This window comes from Brachionichthys hirsutus, chromosome 15 (genome assembly GCF_040956055.1).
Source record: "Brachionichthys hirsutus isolate HB-005 chromosome 15, CSIRO-AGI_Bhir_v1, whole genome shotgun sequence".
In the NCBI taxonomy this organism is placed as follows: domain Eukaryota; kingdom Metazoa; phylum Chordata; class Actinopteri; order Lophiiformes; family Brachionichthyidae; genus Brachionichthys; species Brachionichthys hirsutus.
This window is the reverse complement of record NC_090911.1, coordinates 5,552,877-5,577,655: the sequence shown is the minus strand read 5'-3', so window position 1 is coordinate 5,577,655 and position 24,779 is coordinate 5,552,877. Positions and strand designations below refer to the sequence as shown.

Genomic DNA, 24,779 nt, shown 5'->3' with positions numbered 1-24,779 from the left:
GCGGAGGTCTGAGTTGCTTTTCTCATTAAAGATTTCTATGAGTCCGCTGGAATTTAGTTGTAATACATCAAACGGGCACTGGATGGCGATCAAACGCCGCGGCTGGTTGATTTATAACGCAATGGTAATTAAACAGCTCGGGAAGGTCGCATTCTATTAACCTGTCGTCCGCGCCGTGGAAGCCTCACCTTCGAAATTCCCACATGAGAATCCTGCGTAATTCCTCTCGGCAGCTTTCCCTCCTGCTGGTCGGAAGGCGGCGCACTGAAGGTCAGTGGAGAGACACCCCTTCCATTTGTTTCCACCTCGTCGACGCGTGTTTGTCGGAACGTGTGCGGAGAAATCTAGGAAGTAACTCCAGCGCGTCTCAACTCCGAAACCGAGACGACGCGACGAGAAGCGGCTTTACGCGAGAAAGTGCGTCCCCGAGGCGCCTGGAAATGACCTTAGACTAGTCACCTGCTGAAGTAGAGAATACGCGGCGCTCGCGCACCTTTATGGGAAGCTCAGGTGAAGACACCTTTTGTTTTTTGTTTTCCTTGCGTAAATGGGAGTTCATTAACGCGACCCCAGAGGCGCGCAGATCTGCGTTTCCCTGAGCGTTCAGGCTTGAAATGAAAGTGTTGTTTTCTGGAAAGGTGACGTTTATTTTTCACATATTTTTTCCAGTTTGACGGCTGCGTGGATTTGTCTGTGTGGAATTTTAAAGGGAGAAGATTGTAGTTCCAGCAGGTCTGTTCTAAAAAAAAAATGGGTGGGAATGTAATGAAAGATTTATTTCACTATCGCGTCCATAGTTGAAAGTTATTCAACCTTTTCATGACCCTAACCGGTGTCATCTTCCTTTTTTCACTGACGTTTGGTCACATGCTGTTTCCACAGTGGGCATGCGAGCGATGCTGAAACCAGAATGAGTGCTACAGACCGAGCCGGGTCCCCTAAAGCGGACCAAGAGGTCCGCGTTGTGCAGATCTACCCCAGGCTGTCCCAGGACACGGCTGCCTATTGTCCCCTGCAGGTCAGCGGCGGGGACGCTGCAAGGACGGTCGTCCACAATGCGGTGGTCTCCCTGGGACTCGACTCCAGCCAGACGTACAGCCTGCTGGAGGTCAGGGAGGACGGCGGCGAGGAGCGACTCCTGGAGGCCGGGGACTGCCTCTTAGAGCGGGTCCTGCTGTGGCCGCCGCAGACGCAGAGGTGGCACCCTCGAACCCAGGGCTACTATTTTATACTGCAACAGAACGGAGGCAACCGGGGAGGAAACGGCAACGGCGACCATGACGATCTGTGTAACCTCCACGCCGTGACGGAGGAGAGCATCCTGGAGGCTTTACGCCAGCGCTTCCACAGGCTCCAAATCTACAGCTACGCCAGCAACATCCTCCTCGCCATCAACCCCAACAAGTTCCTACCCGTGTACTACAATCCCAAGTACATCAAGATGTACGAGAACCAGCCGCTAGGAAAGCTGCGCCCCCACATATTCGCCATCGGGGACATAGCATTCCGTGCTATGCAGAGCCGCCAGGCGGACCAGTGCATCGTGATTTCTGGCCAGAGTGGCTCGGGGAAGACCGAGAGCTGCAACTATCTCATCCACTGCCTGACCGCTCTCAGCCAGCAGACGTATTCCAGCGGGCTGAAACGGATCATCCTCGGGACCGGCCCGGTGTTGGAGGTAGGCTTCGGGTCGCGTAAATGGGTCGCCAACCTGCTGCAGGAAGTGCTTGTAGACACCAAAATGCAAATCATCATCATTGCATTTCAGAATTCCTAGATCCAAAGCGAAGGGAAATATCATTTCGGGGTATTTGGCTGCTTCTTATTGGTTCTATTAAATATGGGTCTATCTTTTATACAAATGTAGTGTGAAGATTTAACACCTCAAATATCCTCACCCCCCAACCAGAGACTAATTTGCACTGGTTGTTTAAAAAAAGCCACTAAAAGGCGGTTGGATGGTCGGGTCAGGCATTTTTGGCTGACATTATAATATTTTTTGTTTACCTTAAAATCTGTCTTTGCTGCAGAGGGACGAGGAGTCGAACGCCGTCTCTGTCATAAAATCAGAGGTCACTCTAGGTCATGGTGCCGAGCCTAAACGAAACTGCACTTGACGTTTCCTACTTGTTTTTAGGGACCATGTTAGTCATTCATGCTTCAAAACAGAAAGTGTCAAGTGAAGAAGCTTCTCCTTTACAGGAAGCGTAGACCAGTTCTTCATCTTGTCTAATCAAAACCAACTCCAAGTGACGTGATCTAAACCAGCAGGGACGCCGCTGGTCCTCATTCATTAATCAGGAACTCCAAGTGACGGCTTCCCAAGGGCCACAAACGTTTCCTGGGCGTAACGTCCTTCCTGAATTTTGCTGAATTGCATATCATATTTCAAGTATCGCCTTCAAATGTGGTTATTTCATCGAACAACAAACCCCTCGAGGAGGAAGAGTTTTGAAAAATGTCCCACTTCCAACATCAGACTAATTTAACACGTTTAGATTTGAAGCTGTTTGCACATTGTTTTAAAAAATTATTGATGCGTAACTAAGACAGGTTTTTTTATTTTTAGGGAAATACCCCTTTTTTTTGGCACCGAACCAAGTTTCAGTTTTACAAGGCGACCCCCCCCCCCCCCTCCCTGGGGGGCCTGTTGTCATTGCTTAAAGCTTTGAGAACAATTCATTATAAATGCTTTACTCTAAAGAGAAATAACCTTTTTCTTGACATGTTGCTTGTGACTCATTTAATATGTGGAAATCTACTAGGGACAGTGGAATCAGTGCTGTTCATCTGGATCTTGGTGCACATTGTTACTCATCTCACACACTTACACAACCTCAAGGGGCCAGCCTTGTGATTGGCGGCATCTGGATATGGATCCCCCCCCGCCCCCGAACACGTCCAACAAGTTCCTCCTTCCCTAGAGGAGCCGTTGCCGTTTTTTTTTCTTTACGGTAGCGAGGCTGAGTTTAAGCCTGCCTCCGTTTGTTTATTTAATTATGGTTTGCACAGATGTGTAAATAAAGAACTAATTTAGGATTCGGGGTCATTCTGAAAAGCAGTAGAGGCCGAGACGTGACCTTTTGACAGGATCCGTGCTCAAGTCATGAAAACCCATTTATGTGTTCTTTTTGTTCACCATGTCACGAGTCTTCCTTTATATACAAGGGCCACATATATATATATATATATTTATAAGATGCTGCTTCCCTTTTTGTCCAAAGTAACAAAGATTTAAAAACGGGAATACCTTTACAGTCGGTGGCCACAGTCGGTTTCCTATTGGGTGTTACCTGTCCACTTCTGGGTTGCTGTAGGTGTTGGTTATCAGAACTGGGGGAAATATTCTGGGCGTAGTCTTTGAGGGAACACCAGAGAGCGAATAGAAACTGGAACGTGTCGGAACAGGCTCAGCCAGGTCTGCTGGCAAGCCTCCTCTGCAAAGTGACCTGTTTTCGCTCTCTCTTTTTTTAACGTGGTTCTCACGCATGTTCTGTTTGTCTCCCTCCCTCATTGTTCAGCTCGTCATGGCTCATGGATTTTCCGAGCACTATATCCCAAGGAAGTATTATGACCCACCACCTCCATGATTCCATCGTCCATTACGTTTATAGCATTTATTTTAGGCTAATTGCCTAAAATAGCAATAAATATAACAATCTTGGTATTTTAATCATTTATTCAGTCACGTAATCGTCATTTAATTCCTACATCAGTGTTGATATAAAGTTAAAATAAAAACAATGTGTGTACAGTTTCAAAACGACAACAATGTAGGATCTTTTGTTTTTTTCAGCCATGGCATGAGAAATAAATGAACTGACGGCTTCAATAGCCTGTTTGTCACAAAGAGAAAGATCTCGCCCTTTTTGCCTGCTCGGGTATCATCGTCTTAATTCGAATTCACCGCTGGTGCTTCTCAATGTTTTGTTTTCGAAGCCAAATTCCTTCTGATAATCTTGGAATGTTGGTGTTGTTACGAGCAGAGGGGGCCCCGCCGGAATGCGTCATGAGTTTTGACCTCCAGAGGATCCAAACTTGTTTATCTCCATCTTTGTTATACCAACTGATCGACGCGGGCCTTTCATCCTCCCCATGCTGCATGCATTTATCGCTTGATCTGCGAGAGAATGGGAACCATGCATGCATTTTGCAGATGTGCAGTGGGTTGGAACATTGCAGCGCAGCTTTACCTGCCAGTTTGTGATCAGTACAGTGTATAAATCCAGCTCGTTGGCTGCAGAGAAGGCATAACTGTGGCCTGTTGAGACATGACCCTCAACATAGCGTTCACTGAAACGGAGAACGATGCCTTCGTCTGACATGGCCTCTGAATAAGTTTTATTTCCCCTCAAGAAAGGTTGCCGTTTAGGAAGGCAAAACTGATCCCAGATTAGCTGCAGTAATAAAATAATCTGGGATCCTCTCGCTGACCCTGCTGGTCAGGAGGCGTTTTTTTTGTTTGTTTATTTAAATGCCAATTGACATTAAACACTGCGACTAATATGTTTATTTTAAATTAAAAAGCGGATCAACACGTGCTGGAATGAAACTATTCTTTAGTTTGTTCGGTGTCGTATGAACTTAATCTTCAGTGCTGCTAACAGAAACTGTCCCCGGCCATCCAGAAACCAAAGCGATTGATTTGTCGGCTGCTCTGCAAACATTTAAAATGTTCAGTTTTGGGTGCCATTGTCTGTGAGGAAATACGGCCTCAAACGTTTCTGCACGCCTGAGCGAAAACGTATGTTCCCTTTATTGTAAACAGGCCTTTGGCAATGCAAGGACTTCAGAGAATAACAATTCCAGTCGCTTTGGGAAGTTCATCCGGCTCAACTATCTGGAGAGCGGCGTCATCCGAGGGTGAGGCATCGTGTCTCTGTTTTCTCTTTGTGCCGAATCGGTCAAGGCTTCTGCAGCATATCAAAACATTTCGTCTTTTTTGATTACATTTACTTTTATCAATTCTTTTTTCATATTTCTTGCTGCTAGCAACTACATAAAGCGTCCGCATGTTTGTACTGACACTCTCATCTTGCCTGTGTTGTGTGTTTCTTCTTCTTCTTTTTTTTGCAGGGCAGTTATTGAGAAGTATCTATTAGAAAAGTCCCGCCTGGTGTCCAGACATAAGAGTGAAAGGTACAAAGAAGACATTTTAATCCTTAAAAAAAAAGATCCTAATTCACATTGTTTCAAAATCTTGGCGGAGAATTTAATAGCTCACTGATGGAAAATATTTATCACGTTGTCACCAGTTTATTATCACCTGAAATCTGACCTCTGACCTCAGCAGAGACCTCTTTGGAGGTGTCGCAGTGAAACTTTTACAGCACCTCCTGCATGTTAAGAACATAACGGCGATGGAATAAAAGTAGCCTGCGCCCAGCCTCATTCTCTCTCCACTCTTTAAACTGCAGGAGCTACCATGTGTTCTACTATCTGCTGATTGGTGCATCCAAAGCGGAGCAGGAGGAGTTTCATCTGTTAAAGCTGCACGATTATCTCTACCTCAAGCAGGTACCTTTTAATCCTGACACCTTACAGCAGCAGTCAGAGAGGAACCGGGGATGAGACTCGATAGGTGTTCAAAGAAGTGGGCCCAAAATGCAAAGGGAATCCTTATTACTAGCGAGGCATGCACAAGCTTCCACTGTGGAGTGTATAAATACACACACGAAACTGGAAAACGAAATCTTAGCCACGCTTGGAATAGACCCTGCAGTTGATTTTATTTTTTTGAATTTATGTCTTTAGAAAATGTTGTTGCTCTGTTGGAGACTGAAAGAAAAAAACATGTCAACGCCACCGTGTTGGTTCAAGTCCCGGTCAAGTAATGTGATACATTTTGTGTGTTTTAAACAAAACAGTAAAGTACACAGACAACTACAAATAATTCCCCATTAGTACCGATTGTTCTGTGCTTGTTTGTTTTTAGAAGTTGATCTGTGGGCTCAACTCATTCTAAAATTAATTATGGAATGCATTTCTTATTGCTTTGCTCAGACATGAGAACATATAAATATAAATTCAACTACAATGCAAAGCCTGTCGAATCTAATATTGTAACTTCAGTCAAGTTTGCTTAGAAATATCAAAGAACTCTGTAGACACGGATCACATTTAGCATTATAAAAGACAACTAAATGAATCAGCAATTTTAGTTTGATTATAAAATCACAAAAGTTGTTTTAACATAAATAAATAAATATTGTAGGCAGTCATGTCTGACCATAAGTAATTCCTGTGAAGAGACGTTTCAGTTCTGTCTGCAGTATTGATCGTGTGAGGATGCTCTACTGACTGTTTTTGGTATCCGTGCCAACGTTTGTTTTTGTCTCATCTAATGATTCTTGCAGGAAGACCTCCACTTGGATGATGAGGAGAAACTTGGTCAGGAGTACAAGAGGCTCCATCAGGCGATGGAGATGGTTGGTTTCCTCTCCTCCACCAAGAAACAGTATGTACCAGTACTCTATTTGAGCCAGTCGACCACAGGAGCACCGATTGCACCCAAACCTCTGCTTCTGCCAGCTCCCCTTCCCTTTCTGTATCTGCCTACGCTGCTTTTTCCAAACTGGAGCTAAATATCACATATATTATTTATTAAATTAATATTCAGGTATGTAATTTACTCTGACAGACTTCACATTCTTTCTTGTGAATTTGCTTCGCAGCAGATATTCTAGATTCTCTTTAGATCAGCTGCGGTGAGCGATGTGTTTCCATGATTAAGGGTGATGGAATGTTGTCTTTGTTTGGAATTTGAGTTTAAAAATCAAAACACTGTTGAATTACTTAAACCCAAATATATGTGTCAATATAGTTTGGAAGGGAATGTTGTTGATAAAAATTAATCCTAAAATTGTTATACTCAGATTGGTCCATAAGGGAGAGATTTCTCATGAGTCAGATGGTGCTGTGGGTGTCATGACGACGGACAGAGACGGGCAGTTAGAGCCAGAGTATGACAATTTAAGTGATAAATTTAACACTTTCATTGTTTTTAATGAACTGATTAAATTACCTAATCCTTCACTAAAAATGGGGATAAATCCTGATTGATATTTTTTGTAATCAGTTACATCCGTGATGAGATGGGCATCAGGGACACAGCTGTATATCGCAGGAGGCTTAGATACATAAACAAAGATCCCAGCATTCATAGATCAGCATATTTACACATTAACAAAAAATGTTGCACAGTTTTAAGAAGAATATATATATTCAGTAAAACAGAGTTATTTAATTATGGAAAATATTTGTCATGATTTGTGCGGGTAGAGGTGGAACTTTGTCGTTTGATTGTTCCCTGGAAGAGAGTTTGTGATTCCTGCTCTGGAGTCGGTAACAGGTCAGAGCTTGTTAAGTCAAGCAGGAGCAAAAAAAAAAAAAAAAGGGCCGGAAGCATTTCTGGCAGCCTCAGGACAGAGTGTGCAAATAAAGGCAACCGAAGCAATGTGTTGGTTTGGTTTGCTGATGAATCAGCAGCCACAATCTGAAGTTATTTCTTGTTTAATGTTTCTTCAACAACTTGGTTACTAATAATCTACAGCTGACGGCCTGCAGTATGACTGCCAGATGGGTTTATCCACTTTAAAAACCATATGTGTGTGTGTGTTTGAACGATGCAGCATATTCTCCATCCTCTCTGCCATCCTGCTCTTGGGTAATGTGATGTTCATGCCGTCGGAGGAGACCCAAGTCCTGGAGGCTGGACCTGCTGAAGTTTTAGCCACACTGTCTGACCTGCTCAAAGTACGTTCCTAATGTAAAACAGCTGACTGGAAGAGAGCCCGGTACACTTTACACAATACTACAACTACACTATAAATACACAGTATACACATCCAGAATCTCTGTTTGGGATGAGCACACATTAATCTGCAAATACTTTTACTCTGAGTAGAAACACATGTAGAATAAAGTCACTACACAACTAGACTTGAAGAACACACACACACACACACACATATCAGCCGGCTTTGTTCTGTCAAATGTAGTGATTTTCTTATTGATTAATAATGTGTTGCAGCGCTTTATAATTGCGTTAACTGTTGTGTTTTCAGGTGAAAAAAGAGCTACTAGTGAAGACTTTGACAAATAGGAAAACAGTGACTGTCAACGTCACCGTGGATTCACCGTACACACTGCAAGAAGTATTCATTTCAATTTAGTCATGAGATGAATCAATAAATATTGAAATATATTGATTCTATTGACTTGCAGAAATGCATGTTAGTAATCCTCCTGCTTAGCATTCAGTTGTCTCCTATTCTGTTTTGCACACAGCAAATCTTTATTTTTCTGTATTTTTCAGATTGATTTGTCATTGATTTCTTTGGTTATGTGTGTTTAGGCCTCTGTGATGCGGGACTCCATGGCCAAGTCTTTATACGGCGCATTGTTTGACTGGATCATCCTTCACGTCAACCATTCAATGCTCAACAGACGAGACATGGAGGAGTCAGTCCCTGTAAGTGATGTGATAAACGTTGGGTATCATTACAGTGCGGCTCACATGTGCAGATGAGCTATATTAAGATCTTCTTTTTTTGCATGCAGCCATCTTGTACTTTTTTTGCTAAATTGATTCTGTATATGGCCTCTTGAAAATGTTTGGTTCAAAACGTAAAACTCCTTGAAATTAATCCCGAATTAACTTAAGAACTTGAGAAATTGAGACTGCCTTGGTGTGAGGCAACAGCGCTAACCACTGCGCCAGCAGTGGTGCATCTAGTTAATTCCATGACCACGTTTGCTGCCATTTCTGTGCTGGTTGTGAGTTGACCTGTTTGCCGTTTTGGTTTTAGTGCCTGTCCATCAGCGTCCTGGATATGTTTGGATTCGAGAACCTCCAGAGAAGCAGCTTTGAGCAGCTGTGCATCAACTACATCAATGAGAGACTGCAGTGTTACGTCAACCAGCACATCTTCAAGCTTGAACAAGTAGGTATCTTTCACTTTTAATGACAATCAGAGGTGGTTTTCCTTTTATTTATTATTTTATTTATTTACCTTTTTTTAGTGCATGCGCTACGTATTTATTTTATAGCCTGTTTATTCACTTCCTACATCAAATGTATGAAATGATGTAATCAGAAATCACTGCGTGCATGTCCAGACAGACAGACTTGACTGTAATGTTTCCAGGTGTTTGTTTTCTATGTTGATATTTTTGCTAATAAGGAGGTTTCAAACAGAACCGCACTATGGTCACTGCAGTATACAGCGGTGTCTTCGTTACTGCGTGTACTATAGAGCCACTACTAATTGTAGTCAGTACTACAGATAGGAACATATTTAAGTCTGCCTCAACTGAGTAACCTGTTTTTACATTTATTCCAGGAAGGTTATGTGTCTGAGGGCATCACCTGGCAAAACATTGACTACTCTGACAACAGCGGCTGCGTTCAGCTGATCAGTGAGGAGTCGACTGGACTGTTTGCCCTGCTGGATGATGAGAGCAAGTAGGTCATCAGTGATCCTCTATCTTGCCCTGCTGTAATTTTACACAATAAACACACTGTCTGGTGATGACATCTTTTTTTTTTTTTTTTTACAGGCCATAGTAGTAGCTCTAATTCATTTGCTTCTATCGGTTATGTCTTCTATTTCTGTCACTATTGATTCAAGGCACATAATGGCATCTAACTTTACAAGCTTGAAGCTCAAATAAATACAGAATATTTTTGTTTGATATAAGATTTTTATCAGTGCGGTTTTGCAGATTATTGCCAGCACCAGAGAAAACAAATTGTATTGAATTACAATACAGCAAAGGGCGGCTTCCTCTCTATGATATTACTGTGTTTTATGAGCCATTTATGGAGTTGAACATTTTCTGGTCTTGTACAGTTTTATATATCATGTTTATTACGGACTGATTGCGTGTCCACCTTTCTATTCTATCAATCAGTTGTTAGGCTGCTGCCAAATTTACTATAGTGATAGCCGTGTCTGTACACGAGAGGATATGATCTATCCACACATTTTGCGTAATAGAACCGTGACTATCATCGTAAAATGAGTTTAATTGCTTTGTCCAAGTTGGACTAAGTATCTTTGCCAGATATGATGCTAAACTGGATTCTGGGCTCGTTGTTTATCTCCAGTTCCCCTCAGACCGCAGCTGAAACACTGTTGGACAAGTTGAAGCAGCAGCATCAGGACAACCCTTTCTTCGTACCCTCTTCCAGTGCAGAACTGACGTTTGCAGTTCAACACTTTGCTGGGAGAGTTACATATCATATCAAGGTGAAGCATATTTCCCACAATGCAAATCTTTTTTTATTTAAAGTAAATGATAAGCATGCCCACACGCCTCTAAGGATCGTGGCTGGACAGATTATTTTATGGGGTTAAATGATGATCTGTGACACTGATCTTGGGAGTCCATCTTGAGACTGTGCTGATTCCATAGATTGTTGTTTCACCACATGACAACGATCTCAATCAATCCTCTGTTCTACCCTAAAAAAATAGTCCAAGTAAAGACTAGATGTTTCTCAAGATCATTCACTGGAATCACAAATCAGCATAAATATGACCAATATTGAATTCACCAAGAACAGCACTTGGTACCTTTTGTTAAATTCACTGTATTAAAGTCTGGAAGGTATGTGAAATGAATGTGGAGAACCGTAGTGTGTGACAAGAGTGACACTACGCAGGATGATTTGTCAGTGATGGCATGTGAATGAATCATTCTTCCTCCTCAGGATTTCCAGCAAAAAAGCACAGAGCACATGCGCCCTGAAGTCGTCTCGCTCCTACGGAGCAGCGAGTGGGCCTTCCTGCACCGCTTGGTCGCGTCCAGTCCGGGAGCACTGTTCAGATGGGGAGTTCTGCGTGCCACCATTCGAATTCTCACAGTGTTCAAGAACGTGGGACGACAACGTTCAGAACTGAGTAGGTTGATTGAGTTACTTACTGACCGCCGTTTTTCAGCTGCATTAAAGGTGACGAGTCAGAACTTAGTAGGATGTACGCAGTTGTTTCTCTAAAGGCCTTTTTCCTGAATATTACCAGAATGTTTTTTTTTATTCATTTGCTTATTGATAATTTTTGTGATTACAGTAATACCTTGACATACGAGTAGGATTCGGTCCCGGGCTGAGCCCGTTTAGCGGCAGCATCTGGAAGTTGCTCGTATCTCAAAGCAAAATGTTGCTCGCAGGCTTGTTCGTATGTCCAAGCGCTCGTATTACTGTATAAATGACATTTTGTGTTCTCACTACAGTGGCTGCAAGAAGAGCCACCCCCCGCAAGTCCCTTAAAGACATCAAACAGTGCAGCAGCACTATGAACAGACTGTCAAGGTAAAGTTTTCTATTCAAACTGACCATGAGCCAAATTCTTCTTTATTGGAGCATGAACAGTTGATTATTAACTTGGCAGCAATCGTCCATTTATCATTGCTCTTGATTAATTGCCTCATGCAACTCTTTAGTTGATGAAATTAAATGAATTTATTTGCAGCAATAGCCTGACTCTGGATTTTTCCTTTGATCGCTCTGTGGAAATGCCTTTTGATGTTTTTGAAGACATCTTTGCCAATTATGAAAAGAGAAAGTAAGTGGGCCACATGACTTTAGATTTAGAATGACCTACAATTTTCTGCTGCTCCGTTTTACATGATAGTTCTAGTGCTGTGTTTTTAATGGGGCTTCATATGGGGGCGGGGGGGTTTCTGCAGGAAAAGGCGAGGCAGTCGACAGAAGCAGCTTATTCCAAAGGTAACGTATCGATGAAGATTTTTTGCACAGTGTATTTTTACAGAAAATGTTTTTTCAGTCCGTCTGTCATAAAGCTCTCACGTGTAATCTTGCTTTTAAAAAACAGAATCTTATGGATTTTCACTCAGTCCAACATATTGTTGGTCTCACTGCACATGACCGGACGAGCAAATACATCTGTCACCCTCATCGCCAGGCAAAGCCCCCTGCAATTAGTGCCCAAATTCAGGTGTGTCCTCTTTGCATCTTTGTTGACTATTATTGCTCCGTGTCATGACACCACTTTTTTTTTTTTATTATTATTCTTTATTTGAATTTCATGTTTAGAAATGAGGCAATAAGAGGGAAAGTGAAGGTTAGACGTTTTGGTAGGTATATTCTTTACGCTACATCCATTCATCCATTTTCTTGTAGACGAGACGATCTAGATCGTAATGGTTTCTTCTACAGCCGATTATCCGCCTTGCGGGTCACGGGGCTGCTGGAGCCTATCCCAGCTGACTACGGGTCAGAGGCTCGGTACACCCCAGATGAGACGCCAGCTCAACACGGGGCCATATGGAAGACAAACAAACACGCACACTTACACTCACAGCTATGGACAATTTGTTGTGATCATTTCACCTGAGCTGCATGTTGTTGGTGGTTGGAGGAAGCACCTGGAGAGAACCCAGAACCTTCTTGTTCTGAGACAGCAGTGCAACCCACTGCACCACCGTGCTGCCCAACCTAATTTTTATATGTATTTTTTTTTGTTTGTTTTAGAATCCAATCCAGAGCACCAGTGCATGCTTGCCTCAACATTGTTAACGGTCTGTTTTTAAACCTGCCATCATAGCAACTCAACATCATCTGGCACTCGCTGCATCTGTTTGCTTCAGGTGTCACTCACAAAGCTGATGGAGAGGATCAACAAAGCTGAGCCATTCTTTATTTTCTGTCTTCGCTCCAACGCAGAAAAGGTAACGTCATCTGTGAATCTGTATCATAATCCAGGCACATTCGGTCCTCCTCGTTGGACCGGAATAGAAGAGTTCATAATGTGGGGAAATGTTCTTTTACAGAAGCAGCTGCACTTTGATGATGAATTTGTGCTACAGCAAATCAAGTACACGGGTATACTGCAGATGGTTCGCATCCAGAAGTCTGGCTACAGTGCCAAATACACATTTGAGGTAGGTTAATATTTGACTTTGATGTTGTGCATTTTAATATGTACATAATTTCCCTAGCTATACGTTCAGTTAATACAGTCGGTGAAAAGGAACCTTAACTGTGACTGTCTAACAGGAGTTTGTCAAGAAGTTCCGATTGTTGCTTCCAAAAGGAGCTCTGGGAACACCAGAGCAGATAAGCAAGCTGCTGGAGAGGATGGAGATGGATAGCACCACCTACCAAATAGGAAAATCCCAGGTTCAAATGAATTAATCCTGTTCTTAACTACTATTTATTCACTCTTGCAGTCACCCATGATTAATACTCATATTCCTGTAGTGCCTTGAATTGAAAACATCCAACAAAATCATATCAAGTTAGCTGCTTCGTTGTCACTGTTTGAAGGACAATGCAAAGGACATTTTTGTGCTTTTTGTCCTTTACATCAATTCATAAAAAAAAACACTGAAAGATTGCGTAAGCAGTAATCCATGTGTTAAAATGTACTCTAGTTCCAGTGGATTCATTGTGTGTTTGCCCGTCTGCCATACACTTAGGTGTTCCTGAAAGAGAAGGAGAAGCAACTTCTTCAAGACGCTCTAAACAGGGTCGTGATGCGTCGCATCGTCGTCCTGCAGCGCTGGTTCCGTACTTGTCTGATGAGGCTTCACTTCCTGCAAAAGAGAGATGCATCTATGATTATACAGGTACCATTTATTGTGTAAAAGAGCTGTCCACTGAAAGACAATTAAAAAATCAATTCACGAAGATTATTAGACTGCCCGTTGACAGTCCAAAAATGATATGGACTCTCTGCTGGAGTTTCCCAGCAGAAATGAGATGCGCTGACAGAGGCTACCGGTGTTTTTCAGAGGAGCTGGCGTGAGTTTTATGAGAAGAAGAACCAAGCTGCTACAGTTATTCAGACGGCATGGAGAAGTTCCCTGAAGCGGTCGCAGCATAATGAGGATGACTGGAACACTTTCCGGCCTGGACGGGACAGGTACATGTGCACCTCTCTATCCAATTACATATTAGGATTCCTTTAAAGCTCACTGTAGAAAATAAAATGAGAGGTTTAAATATTACATTTTGTTATCCTAACATGTATACTACTTCGATGCAGTGCGTGTTTTGTATATCGCCCACCTGCCCTGACTGAATTAGTGCATTTAGGAAATCTTACCGGTAAATTGTGATTGCATTTTGACTGAATGTTTATTAATTAACCAAATTCATTTGCGTATCTTTGATTTTAAGCCACAGAAATGTTACACATGTCAATCTAAAAGTGAATGTTTTGTTCATGGACCTTTTTGAAATTATTCGACTCAGCGCTCTCTGCTGGTCAAATCTTGTCTAATTCAGTTGTTCTCACAAAAAAACAGCTTAACAAAGAGAGGGTTAAAGAGACAAGACAAGGTGGAGCGCAGTCCCGGTAGGAGCCAACAGCCTGGCGCAGTCGACAGCCTGTCTGCTCCAAGGGCCAGGAGCAGGGAGAAGCGGGGAGGCAGAGGATCCCCTCCCCTCCTAAACAGACCCCTTTCCCTCCCATTGGACCCTAAAGTTCGCATTAATATTCACTCTACCAACCCATCAACGAGCCAACTTCGGCACGACAAAGACCAAGAGGGCGTCACCAAGAAGGCTGAGGGGTGGAAGGGACGAGCGAGCGATGATTCAAGTCCAGAAATACGGCGACAATCTGGGAAAAGGAAAGATGAGTTTAAGTAAGAATCCGACACTCTAGTAAAAGCCTGTCTTCCCAAACGTTCCGCGTTTAAGGTCTTTAACATGGACCCTTCATGCTCTTCCCAATCGAAACACGTCTTTTCACTGCTCTGTCTATCTCGTGAAAAGATGTTGGCATTCACATGGCCTTACTGTTTCAAAAATAATTTAGTTCTGAGAATAGATTACAGCTCGATGATTATTTTTGCCTGCATCACAGGCTCAAAGGAAAATCCATGTCTGTTGATGAACTATCAAAGATCACCTCATCAGGGTCTGACAGCTCACCGTCCACCAATGAGGTAACAATTTTCAATGTCTCATTCTGTATGTCAAAACACAGCAATTCAATCCATTCTTCTTTTTGCATCTCGGTTGTTGTGAAGCTCCTCTACAACAATACATGTTGGCAGTATTGGCTATTGTGTGTGTTCTAATCTGATGAACATAGGAGTGGATGCACAATACACACAAATCAAATAAAGGCCTCCCAGTCCGTGCCTCATTACCTTTCCTGGCCCAATTAGGTCAGGGTGCGTTACCGCAAGCAGCCCAAACGCAAGCGGCGCTTAGCCTACGCTCGCAGTGGTTTGATGGTTAACTTTGGCGACTCCAAGGAGAGCGAGTACTGGAGCTTTCCACTGCCTCCCATCAGGCCTCAGGTACCCTGTCTGAAGAGCTCGGCCAGTAGCGTTGATGTCCGGGCCCTCAAATCGCAGGTCAAGGTAGCGGTGGAAGAGTCGTCTGACCTACCATAACTTCTCTGCATGCAGGCCTTGCATGTGTATGTCCAAAATGTATTGAAGGGTGAATTGCTCTGGGACTTCAAAGAGCGTAAAATGAGCTGTTGCTTCCTGAATATAAGCATGGCTTTTTTTTGTCAACATATGCAAATGAGTTCTCAGACAGTTCAGACTTATTGCAGGCTGTGGTGAACAGTTATGTCCGTGTTTCTAGTCACGTGTAAAGCAAAACATGGAATGGGACTTATTCTTTTCATTTATTTCATTTGCATTTACATTTTTTATTTTTTTATTTATGTTTTATAGTCTACAACAGTTTCAGGTAATTATCACATCTTCTTTGGGCTTGTCCTGTGAGGGGTCGCCACAGTAAACCAACGTTCTCCGCTTCACCCTGTCCGTTGCATCGTCCTCCCCAACACCAGCCACTCTCATGTCCTCCCTCACTACGTCCATGTATCTCCTCCTGGGTCGACCTCTAGCCCTGTTCCCTTGCAGTTCCATCCTCAGCATCCTTCTACCGATATAGTCCCTGTCTCTCCTCTGGACATGTCCAAACCATCAAAGTCTGTCCTGTCTGACCTTATCTCCAAAACGTCTAACCCTCACTGCCCCCCTCATTGTCTCATTTCTAATCCTATCCAACCTGGTCACTCCCAAGCATCTTCATCTCCTCCACTTCTAGCTCCACCTCCTGTCTTTTCCTCAGAGCCACTGTCTCTAAGCCGTCCATCATGGCTGGCCTCACCAATGTCTTGTACTCCACTATCACATAAACACACCTGATACTTTCCTCCACCAGTTCTAGCCTTCCTGCACACAATTCTTTACTTCCTTTCCACATTCTCTCCATCACTCTGCACTGTTGGCCCGAGGTACCTGAAGTCCTCTACCTTCTTTACGTCTATTCCTTGTAACCTCACTGTTCCTCCTGGGACCTTCTCATTTACACATGTACTCTGTTTTACTCCTGCTCAACTTCATTCCTCTCTTTTCTCGAGCAGACCTCCACTTCTCTAAATTCTTCTCTAGCTGCTCCCTGCTCTCACTGCAGATCACAATGTCATCTGCAAACATCATATTCCAAGGAGCTTCCTGTCTCCCCTCATCCGTTAGTCTATCCATCACCATGTCAAACAAAAAAGGGCTGAAGACATAAGCATCTTAATGCATATTGTTTTTAACCATACACAGCAACTCATTAAACCCAGTATGTGTCATGCATATGAAGTGATTAAAGGAACCCACATGCTTCTGGTTACATACGAAGTGACTCTACGTTATATATCAGTATCACTGTGGTATTGTTTATTAGTCACAGCAATGTTTTCAGAAGTGAAAACAATTTGTAAAGCTAGGCAGTCACACTTAATATTTAATATGTTGATCTGGGAATACTACTGGAAATCTGTAGACTTGTCACATGTGAAAATAAATGTTTAAACATTATTATTATTAAATGAACTAGCTTTGCTCTGCTAACTAATGCACACAAATTCAAAGCTGACTTGGTGGCACGAGACAGTCGAGCTTTGCATGATGAGTAAATGTTATAAAGCTCTGTACTCTTCCTCTGCTAGTTTACCATGCATATTTATATGTGGTGTGGTTTTGTGGTGAAGGAGCTGTGGTGCAGCTGCTACACGGGGCATAAGGTGGGAAAGGAGGATTCACTTTACTGATGTGTTAGTTCACGGGTTTTTGTCCTTTGTAATTACACGATGCTCAATTTGATGCTGTTTCAGATACAAGCAGAACCAGATGGGTCGAGGTACAGTCTGCCAGTGAGGTGCGCCAATGAGGGCTCAGGAAAACGACAATCTAATCAGTCACAACTCATAACCCCTGAGAGGTACAAATTTTCAAGGACATTCGTTGAATGTTTTTTGGGCTGATCATAATGTTTTTTTCATAACCCAAACATTCACTGTCAACCCTGACATTAAAATCTGCTTCTCTTCAATGGCCGAAAAATGATAGGAACACACTTTTGTTTCAGATGTGAAGTCATAGTAAATGTTCTGTGGGGCTTGGAAAATTGGGCAAAATGAGCGAAAACTGGGGCACTCAGTATATTGCTGAGATGGAAATGGCTGGCACTCAATGAGTTAATGTTACTGCATGTCATTCTTTTCTACAGAATTTGGTTCCTCACTAAATTCCTAAAAAAGCGGTCACCTAAACAGTCTCCAAACACGGACTCCCCGTCACAAGATAAAGCAGGTAATCAAAATGTTTTTACTCCAATGCAGAAATCTTAATGTGTTTATTTGGATAATACGGATATTTAAATATGAACATAAAATTCACAGTAGTTCAATAACATGTGAATTATTTGAGAGCAATGAAGAGAGGGAAAAAATGCAGGCCACCTATTATTGTATGTGATGATAATGAAGTGTGTGTTTGTTTCCATACATCACTAGTAGATACAAACCTTCAGTTGTCATGTCAGGATATTGGTGCCACATGTCTTTTGTCTGATTGCAGTCTCCTTGCCCAATTATACTACACGTCACTACCAAATGCCAAACCAGAATAGTAGGAGGGTCAATCAAAACCCTTCCATTCGAATTAGCCGGGCCACACGGGTAACGGAGTGGAGCGCTTCCCTCGGTCGTGAGATTACCAACCCCGATGAGCTGCGGAACCTCGACGAATTCCTCTGGGGTCAGGTGAGATCATCAACCGGGAAATCAAACAATTAGTCACTTCATTGTTCTAGAGTGTTCTCTTTCTTTTACACAATCGTAAAAACATCTGTGAACTATATACAATGCATATATATGAACATTTACCACACGTAGTATCACAGAATAAACATGACATAATTACATTAAAGTGTAATTGGGGAAAATGCCTTTAGAAAGTACAAAATTGGCATATTGAAATTGAGAAATATCTTTACAAAAATATAGACGCCATATCTCCATGACATCCTTAAAAAAGCACTAAGAGCACTGCATCAACATCAATATGTCCTCTGTTACAAATGTATCAAATATTCCAATATTCAAGTGGCCAAAAAGGTTTATCCACAGGCCAGATAAGTATCCCCTGTCCGATTCCAGCAGGCACCTTTATTACATCATAACTTCTCCTTCCTTCATTCCCTCCGTCAAGGTAAATGAGCTTCGATCAAGGATTAAAGAGTTGTCAGAGACGGAGACCATTTTCCTCAAAGCCACCATGCAGTTCAGAGAGACCATCAAAAGCATGTTCTGTATCCAGGTTAGTTCTCTGTCATGCACGATCTCTGCGGGAATGTGTCTGTGTCGTAACTAACTAGCTTTCTTGCGCGCTTTGCAACCAACAGAAGCCTCAAATTGCATACAAAGATTTGATGAAGGGCTACCAGAAAAAAGTGAGCACATTAGCGGGGTCCATGAAAAAAACAGAGGTCACAGTGGTGGTCAACTTGTTTCAGTCTGTGCTGGATGGCTTCATCAGGGGCGAGATAAAACGAGCTGAGTTTGAGCCAAGCAAAGTAAGTTTGAGGATTTCAGACTCATCTAATTGATCAGGATCAATGTTCTCCTGACTCACTCCTGACTCACTCTTGGCGTCACTCAGGCAACCAAGTCGACAAAGAAGAGGAGGAAAAAGGAAAAATGTGTAAGTTTAATTTTTCACTTTACTGTGTGATATTTTCCTCTAATGCAGGCATGGGCAAACCAAGGCCCGGGGGCCATATACGGCCCGTTGGGCTATTTAATCCGGCCCGCCGAACTTGTCCAAATTATATAATTAAATTAAATTTTATTATAATTAAACCTGATTCATTTGACCTTTTCCCTGTAATGTTACCTGTAAAAGGCCAAATCCTTTCATGTAATGGGTTTTGCATGTAATATATATTAGTTCACACAAATACTCCATCCATCTGTTCCTGGCCCGGCCCCTCTGTCAAGTTTTAGAACCCATTGTGGCCCACGAGTCAAAAAGTTTGCCCACCTCTGCTCTAATGTCTAATGCGCTCTGGCTCTGGCTCTATCTGCAGATGGAGAATCCTCTTGATCACCTGTTCAGCACCTATCAGGTGAACATTATGCAGTCGTGTGACCTGTGTGGCTCTTACATCTGGGGAATGGAGAAAGCCTACATGTGTAGCTGTGAGTTCACAGAGCTCTAAGATGACAAGAGTTTCAGAACATTTCAAAACTTGGGACACAATCAAATGAAACTTCTTTTTTTTTTTGCTTGTATTTTATTTTAGCTTGCAAATTAATATGTCACAAGAAATGCCTCAGCAAAATCATCACAGACTGCTCAACACGCTGTGCCAGGCAGGTAGGGAATGGAATTTTTTTATCATTATTATTCCACAAATTCTACAGTAATGTGGAATAAGTCTGAAACCATAGTGATTCTCATTGTGAATCAATCCATCACCTTTCCCCCTCTTGTCTTCGCTTGTGACAGGACGATAGTACACCAGGCTCCCTTCACTTTGGGGTACAGGTCTGTGTCCTCACCAGTAAAGCCAACCCTGTGCCCAAAGTGGTGGAGTTGTTGCTGATGCATGTGGAGATGAATGGCCTCTACACAGAGGGTATCTACCGCAAGTCGGGCTCTGCCTGTCGCGCGCGAGAACTTTACCAAATACTGGAGACGGGTAAGAAATTCCTCATCGTCTCCTTTGCAGGGTAGAGATCCACATAAATCTATGTTCCTTACATTGGTTCGAGGCATCAGTGGAGCAAATGACAGCCAGAATCCATAGAACTTTTTTTTGGATCTATCTTGGAAAAGCCTGTTTTCTCTTTTCCCCTATGGGCCTACACTCTCTGTTTTTGTCACTAAGTTTCTATGTAAATCACTTTGCTCACTTATTATTTTGACTAGTTTGTGTTAAAATTAGTAAAAGATATATACTAAACATTTAGAAAATGGAGTGTGTATATTGAATTTTAATAGAAAGCAACTAAAAAAAAAACTATTGCCATGCCCCTCATCATCTAACTGTGCAGACTAATAAAACAGTTGTGTTCTGTCATTTGGCATCAGATCCTGAGGGAGCATGTTTAGACAATTACCCCATCCACACCATCACAGGGCTCATTAAACGTTGGCTCAGAGAGCTGCCAGACCCACTCATGACTTATGACCTCTACAGCGACTTTCTGCGTGCTGTGGGTGAGTTGATATTGAACAGATCAATGAATTCATTCTTGAACTATTCACCTCTGTATCCACGACTCCTCTAAAAATCAGGTCAGCAGGTGTGTTGAGTGAGGAGAAACTTAATATGTCCAGTTTTAAAAAGACATAAATTAAATGAGAATTATCTGAGAAACGCTTTTGCTCTTATCATGAATGTCAGTTTTAAAGGATTTGCAATATGAATGTTAAATGTTGACTGTCTATATATTTGATTATCCCCAGAGCTGCCAGAGAAACGAGAGAGAATAAGAGCTGTGTACCAAAAAGTTGATGAACTTCCTCCCTCTAATTACAACACATTAGAGCGGCTCATCTTTCACCTGATCAGGTAGGATAATCTGTGTTTAGCTGTAATGCTCATGTTTTCCCCTAAATTCTAAAGTATAACTGGCCAAGAACCAATCCCCAGATGATTTTTTTTTCATCCATATGTCTTTCTAGAGTTGCAAAGGATGAAGAACACAATAAGATGTCATCAAATTCTCTCGCTATTGTGTTTGCCCCCTGTATCCTGCGTTCACCGGACTTTGACGACCCCTTTCTTGGTATGAAAGATGTGTCCAAGACTACCATGTGAGTCATCCTGCACACTCCTATACTATATCTCTGTACCATCATCAAGAAGATAAATGTATTTATCCATGCTCCTGGAAAAAGCCAAAGTGCTTGTTCTTGTCACGTTCATGATGGTAAATAAATGTGTTGCCTGCAGGTGTGTGGACATCCTGATCACGGAGCAGTTGCGGCGCTACACTGAGATGATGCAGAACATCCAGGAGCTTGAGTGTGCGGAGGCCTTGGCTGTCAATCAGCTCAAATTGAGGAGGCAAAACACGGTATAAAATTCAGTCTGCCACTTTCCTTTAATATTAATATGTAACTACGTGTATCTAAACAACAGAAAATACATAAGTTTAAATAATACCAAAAACTAAAGCATGATAAAAGTAAATTCTGTATCATTTACATGCTGTTTGGCGTGACGCATATGTGAAGGGAGGGAAGGGTTATTCCTTTGAAAGGGAGTCCGCCTCCATAAAATGACTGGGTGACTGTCCTTCTGGGCTGAGGGCGGGGGGGGGGGGGGGGGTTCCTTCTCTTTCTCTTTAGGTCAGCTTTCTTAAGAAAAGTCTAAATCGTTGATTTCTCCATACCGTACCGCTCAGCAATATCAGAGACATGAACGCCATTTTCATATTTGCCGATTACTGTATTTCCTTCTTCATTTCAACAATTGTTCTCACTGCTTTCCTCTATTCTTTTCCAGTAGTGCTACTACTGCCTTTCTTCTGATCCATGACTAAGAGCTAAAGGGAACAAAGCTTAAAAAAACACACTCATAAAGTGAAACATTTGCACACGGACTTTCTCCTGTGGCGACTCAAACCGAACCTACTCGGGGAGACTCCGCCTTCAGTTTGTGCATTAATGTGCGTCAGCTTTGAATAGAAGTACAGTGTTGAGGTCTTCTTATGCCACACATGCTTTGTATATGGGACCAGGCTGCATGACTGACCCTCTTCCACAGACTGCCGTGTTAGCTATGCATGCATCTTATTTAGCTGTGAGCAGTAAGATTAAGCACCGGTGGAGGACGAACTTGACCAGAAAATGATAATCAATGTGGGCTAAAACTAAGGACTTGTTCAATTCATATTGTCGGTGTCAGTGTTTGAGCAAACGGCTCATCAGCTCTCTGATTTACTTAAAGATTGTTGAAAAGCCCTCGGAGCTGGAAGCTCCAAAGCAAATACATGCAGATGAAACCGAAAGAACCCTCATTAATAGGATCAAGTCCATCAAACAAGAAAAGTGAGTTGAGATTTTCCTTTTATTCGTGTTAAATGCATTGTGACTCTGAATTTCAGTTACAGAATTATTGCCTTGTTGTTTTCAGGCTGGACTTGGCCTGCAGGTTGCCAGACTTGGAGCAGGAAAACTCAGACAATGACAACCTGGACTCGGCATCATCAATGAGCTCAGAGAGCCTAGACGATCGCCTGGGCAGCCTGGATTCGGAAGGTCAGTAGGGGAGGTAAGGAGGTTTAACCTTCCTCTGGTGATTAAAAGGATTACACAACACTAAACAAGTACTTTGATGATTCATCGCGTATTGCATTTGTTCTCACAATAGCCATTTGTGTGTGGAAAACTGATCCAGATAAAAATATGACGGAAACATACCCAGATTATAGACACAGGGGTTGAACATAAATGCAGCCCCTCAATGCATATTATTATTTTTTATTTACTCTTTAGTGTGTTTTGCTTGTTGTGCCAATCGATAATCCATAATTTCAAACTAACACAGCAACCTTTGTCATTTTTACAAGTCTGATGTTTCTGCTATCAGGGAAGGCAAGTGTCCAATTGAAAACGGACGTCCCACCTAGACCTTCGGGCCTGTCACAAACAGTCAGAAGTCTGATGGATCACACAGATGATGAACAGAGAGAGTTTGCACCGGGACAAATGAGACATTTTACCCAGTCCATGTCCTTCCTGCCCAGCCAGGATAGTCCCTCTAGAACGCCACAGATAACCAGCGACTCTATGACTGGGACCTTTGACGACCTGGACATCCCATACATCGATGAGGATGAAGATTTAAACACAGCATAATACCACAAATTGCAATAATTGGAATATTGTAAGTGTGTTTATGGAAGATTTCTTAAGTAAAAAGATTTTTAAAAATGCACTTTGTTTTACAGACATTTCTTTGTATCAATGCTGCTACGGAAACAAAGTGCTCAATGCATTTAGTGTTGTATCATAAGGAAATCCCCTTCAACAAAGCCTTTGACAGATCCAGACAAAGACCTAGCAGCATGGAGCAACCTCTTTATGATGGCGCACTTTGTGATTTTTAAGTTTAGAATTGTACAACAAATTTTAGGAAAGGTAAGTATTTTAGACCAATTCTCTAAAGTGGCCCATCAATGATGTGAAATATTTCTATTGAATGAACCACTCTGTTTCTAATGGGACTCTGAGGTTGAATCAAATCCAGTAATTGTAACACAAAGATCAATTGGAGAATCAGAATGAGTCTCTATTAGGAAGATTGACATGTTATTTGTGGCTTTCGTTGTGTTTATTATTGTGCGTCAATGTGTTTTTCCTGCTTTTCATTTGGTGCCTAACTTGTGACTGACCACTGATTCACTGTAATGGGTATATGGTCTTATTTGACTGACTGAAAATACTTCCATCTGCCATTCTAATTGGTATTGCAGTGATATATCGCTGAACAAATGTTGTCCGTATATATAATTTTGGAAAGAAAAAAAAATAGGCATGCCTGTGCATTTTTAAGGAATGTAATTAATGCATATTGGGGTGACTGCACAGCTGGATTTTTATCACCAACCAAAATGAAATGACCATTTCATGTTTCCTGCTGTGATATGAATGACAAGACATCTACAATGACTGTCAACAATAATGAAACGTAACAGGTTTTATGTATATACTGTTAAAAATAACTAATGGAAAAAGAGACTGTAGCTAATAGAATAAAAATCTTCTACTTTCAAAAATCCTTCCATTAAAATCTCGTTTCTCTAAATGTTATTTTTCACTACTGAACATTCAACGGATTATTTTTCATATGTTGATCTCTTTGTTGTTCTCGCTGAAGAAACGATATTGAAGAAACGAAAAGCAGACGGAGAGAGCAGACCTCCACCGAGCACCTCGATCTCCCTATATTATGATTCACGCCAAAAATAATGGCCCTACATTTATTTATATTGGTATGGAAGTTTTGGTATTGGTATAGAAGTTTTTCCACAAAAAGCACACTTTCAGTAAAAGCGGATTCTTCTGGATCTAGATCCATAGCTTTCGAAGAGAAAACAGATCTGTTTGCCCACTACTAATTCCACAACGTCTTGGTAAAGACCAGCAAAAACGGAAACTCCTTTGTGCAGATAATAAGAGAGAGATTATTGAAAGTACAAAAACAAAACTGTTTTGTGGTGAAAATTTACCCCAATTTCAACTGGAACCGTTTCCTCAGGTATTAAAGATAGAACTAGGGAAGACGGGATGACAGAATGGGGGAGGAAATTCTGTCCAGAGTCAGGAGCGTCTCGTTCAGTCCAACAATGCCTCCGCAGCTATGCAGGGGTAGAAATCAACCTGCAGAAAAGGAAAAAAAAGTGGTGGTAAGATAGAGGTCCCCACCCTACATGATGGTGTCAGATTCCATAAACATTGGTAAACTAGCAACTGAGATATTGAGGAAC

The 24,779-nt window shown here is 42.0% G+C and overlaps 1 protein-coding gene across 1 annotated transcript; it reads left to right on the top strand.

The window, feature by feature from the left end:
- The first annotated feature begins 423 nt into the window (after nucleotides 1–423).
- Nucleotides 424–24,053, top strand: LOC137904972 (myosin IXb). Its single transcript, XM_068749197.1, has 42 exons — nucleotides 424–510; nucleotides 670–732; nucleotides 883–1,678; nucleotides 4,769–4,863; nucleotides 5,077–5,139; nucleotides 5,418–5,517; nucleotides 6,357–6,457; nucleotides 7,632–7,755; nucleotides 8,067–8,156; nucleotides 8,357–8,473; nucleotides 8,811–8,945; nucleotides 9,345–9,466; nucleotides 10,112–10,253; nucleotides 10,718–10,907; nucleotides 11,239–11,317; nucleotides 11,478–11,570; nucleotides 11,695–11,734; nucleotides 11,841–11,963; nucleotides 12,616–12,696; nucleotides 12,799–12,909; nucleotides 13,025–13,147; nucleotides 13,447–13,596; nucleotides 13,762–13,892; nucleotides 14,278–14,619; nucleotides 14,841–14,922; nucleotides 15,148–15,345; nucleotides 17,109–17,215; nucleotides 17,504–17,586; nucleotides 17,854–18,038; nucleotides 18,487–18,594; nucleotides 18,680–18,850; nucleotides 18,937–18,978; nucleotides 19,364–19,475; nucleotides 19,580–19,653; nucleotides 19,786–19,978; nucleotides 20,371–20,499; nucleotides 20,749–20,854; nucleotides 20,968–21,099; nucleotides 21,239–21,362; nucleotides 22,238–22,338; nucleotides 22,424–22,548; nucleotides 22,880–24,053. Exons 3-42 carry the CDS (start codon nucleotides 911–913, stop codon nucleotides 23,146–23,148), a joined length of 5,661 nt encoding a protein of 1,886 aa, XP_068605298.1. The 5' UTR covers nucleotides 424–510; nucleotides 670–732; nucleotides 883–910; the 3' UTR covers nucleotides 23,149–24,053.
- The last annotated feature ends 726 nt before the right edge of the window (nucleotides 24,054–24,779 follow it).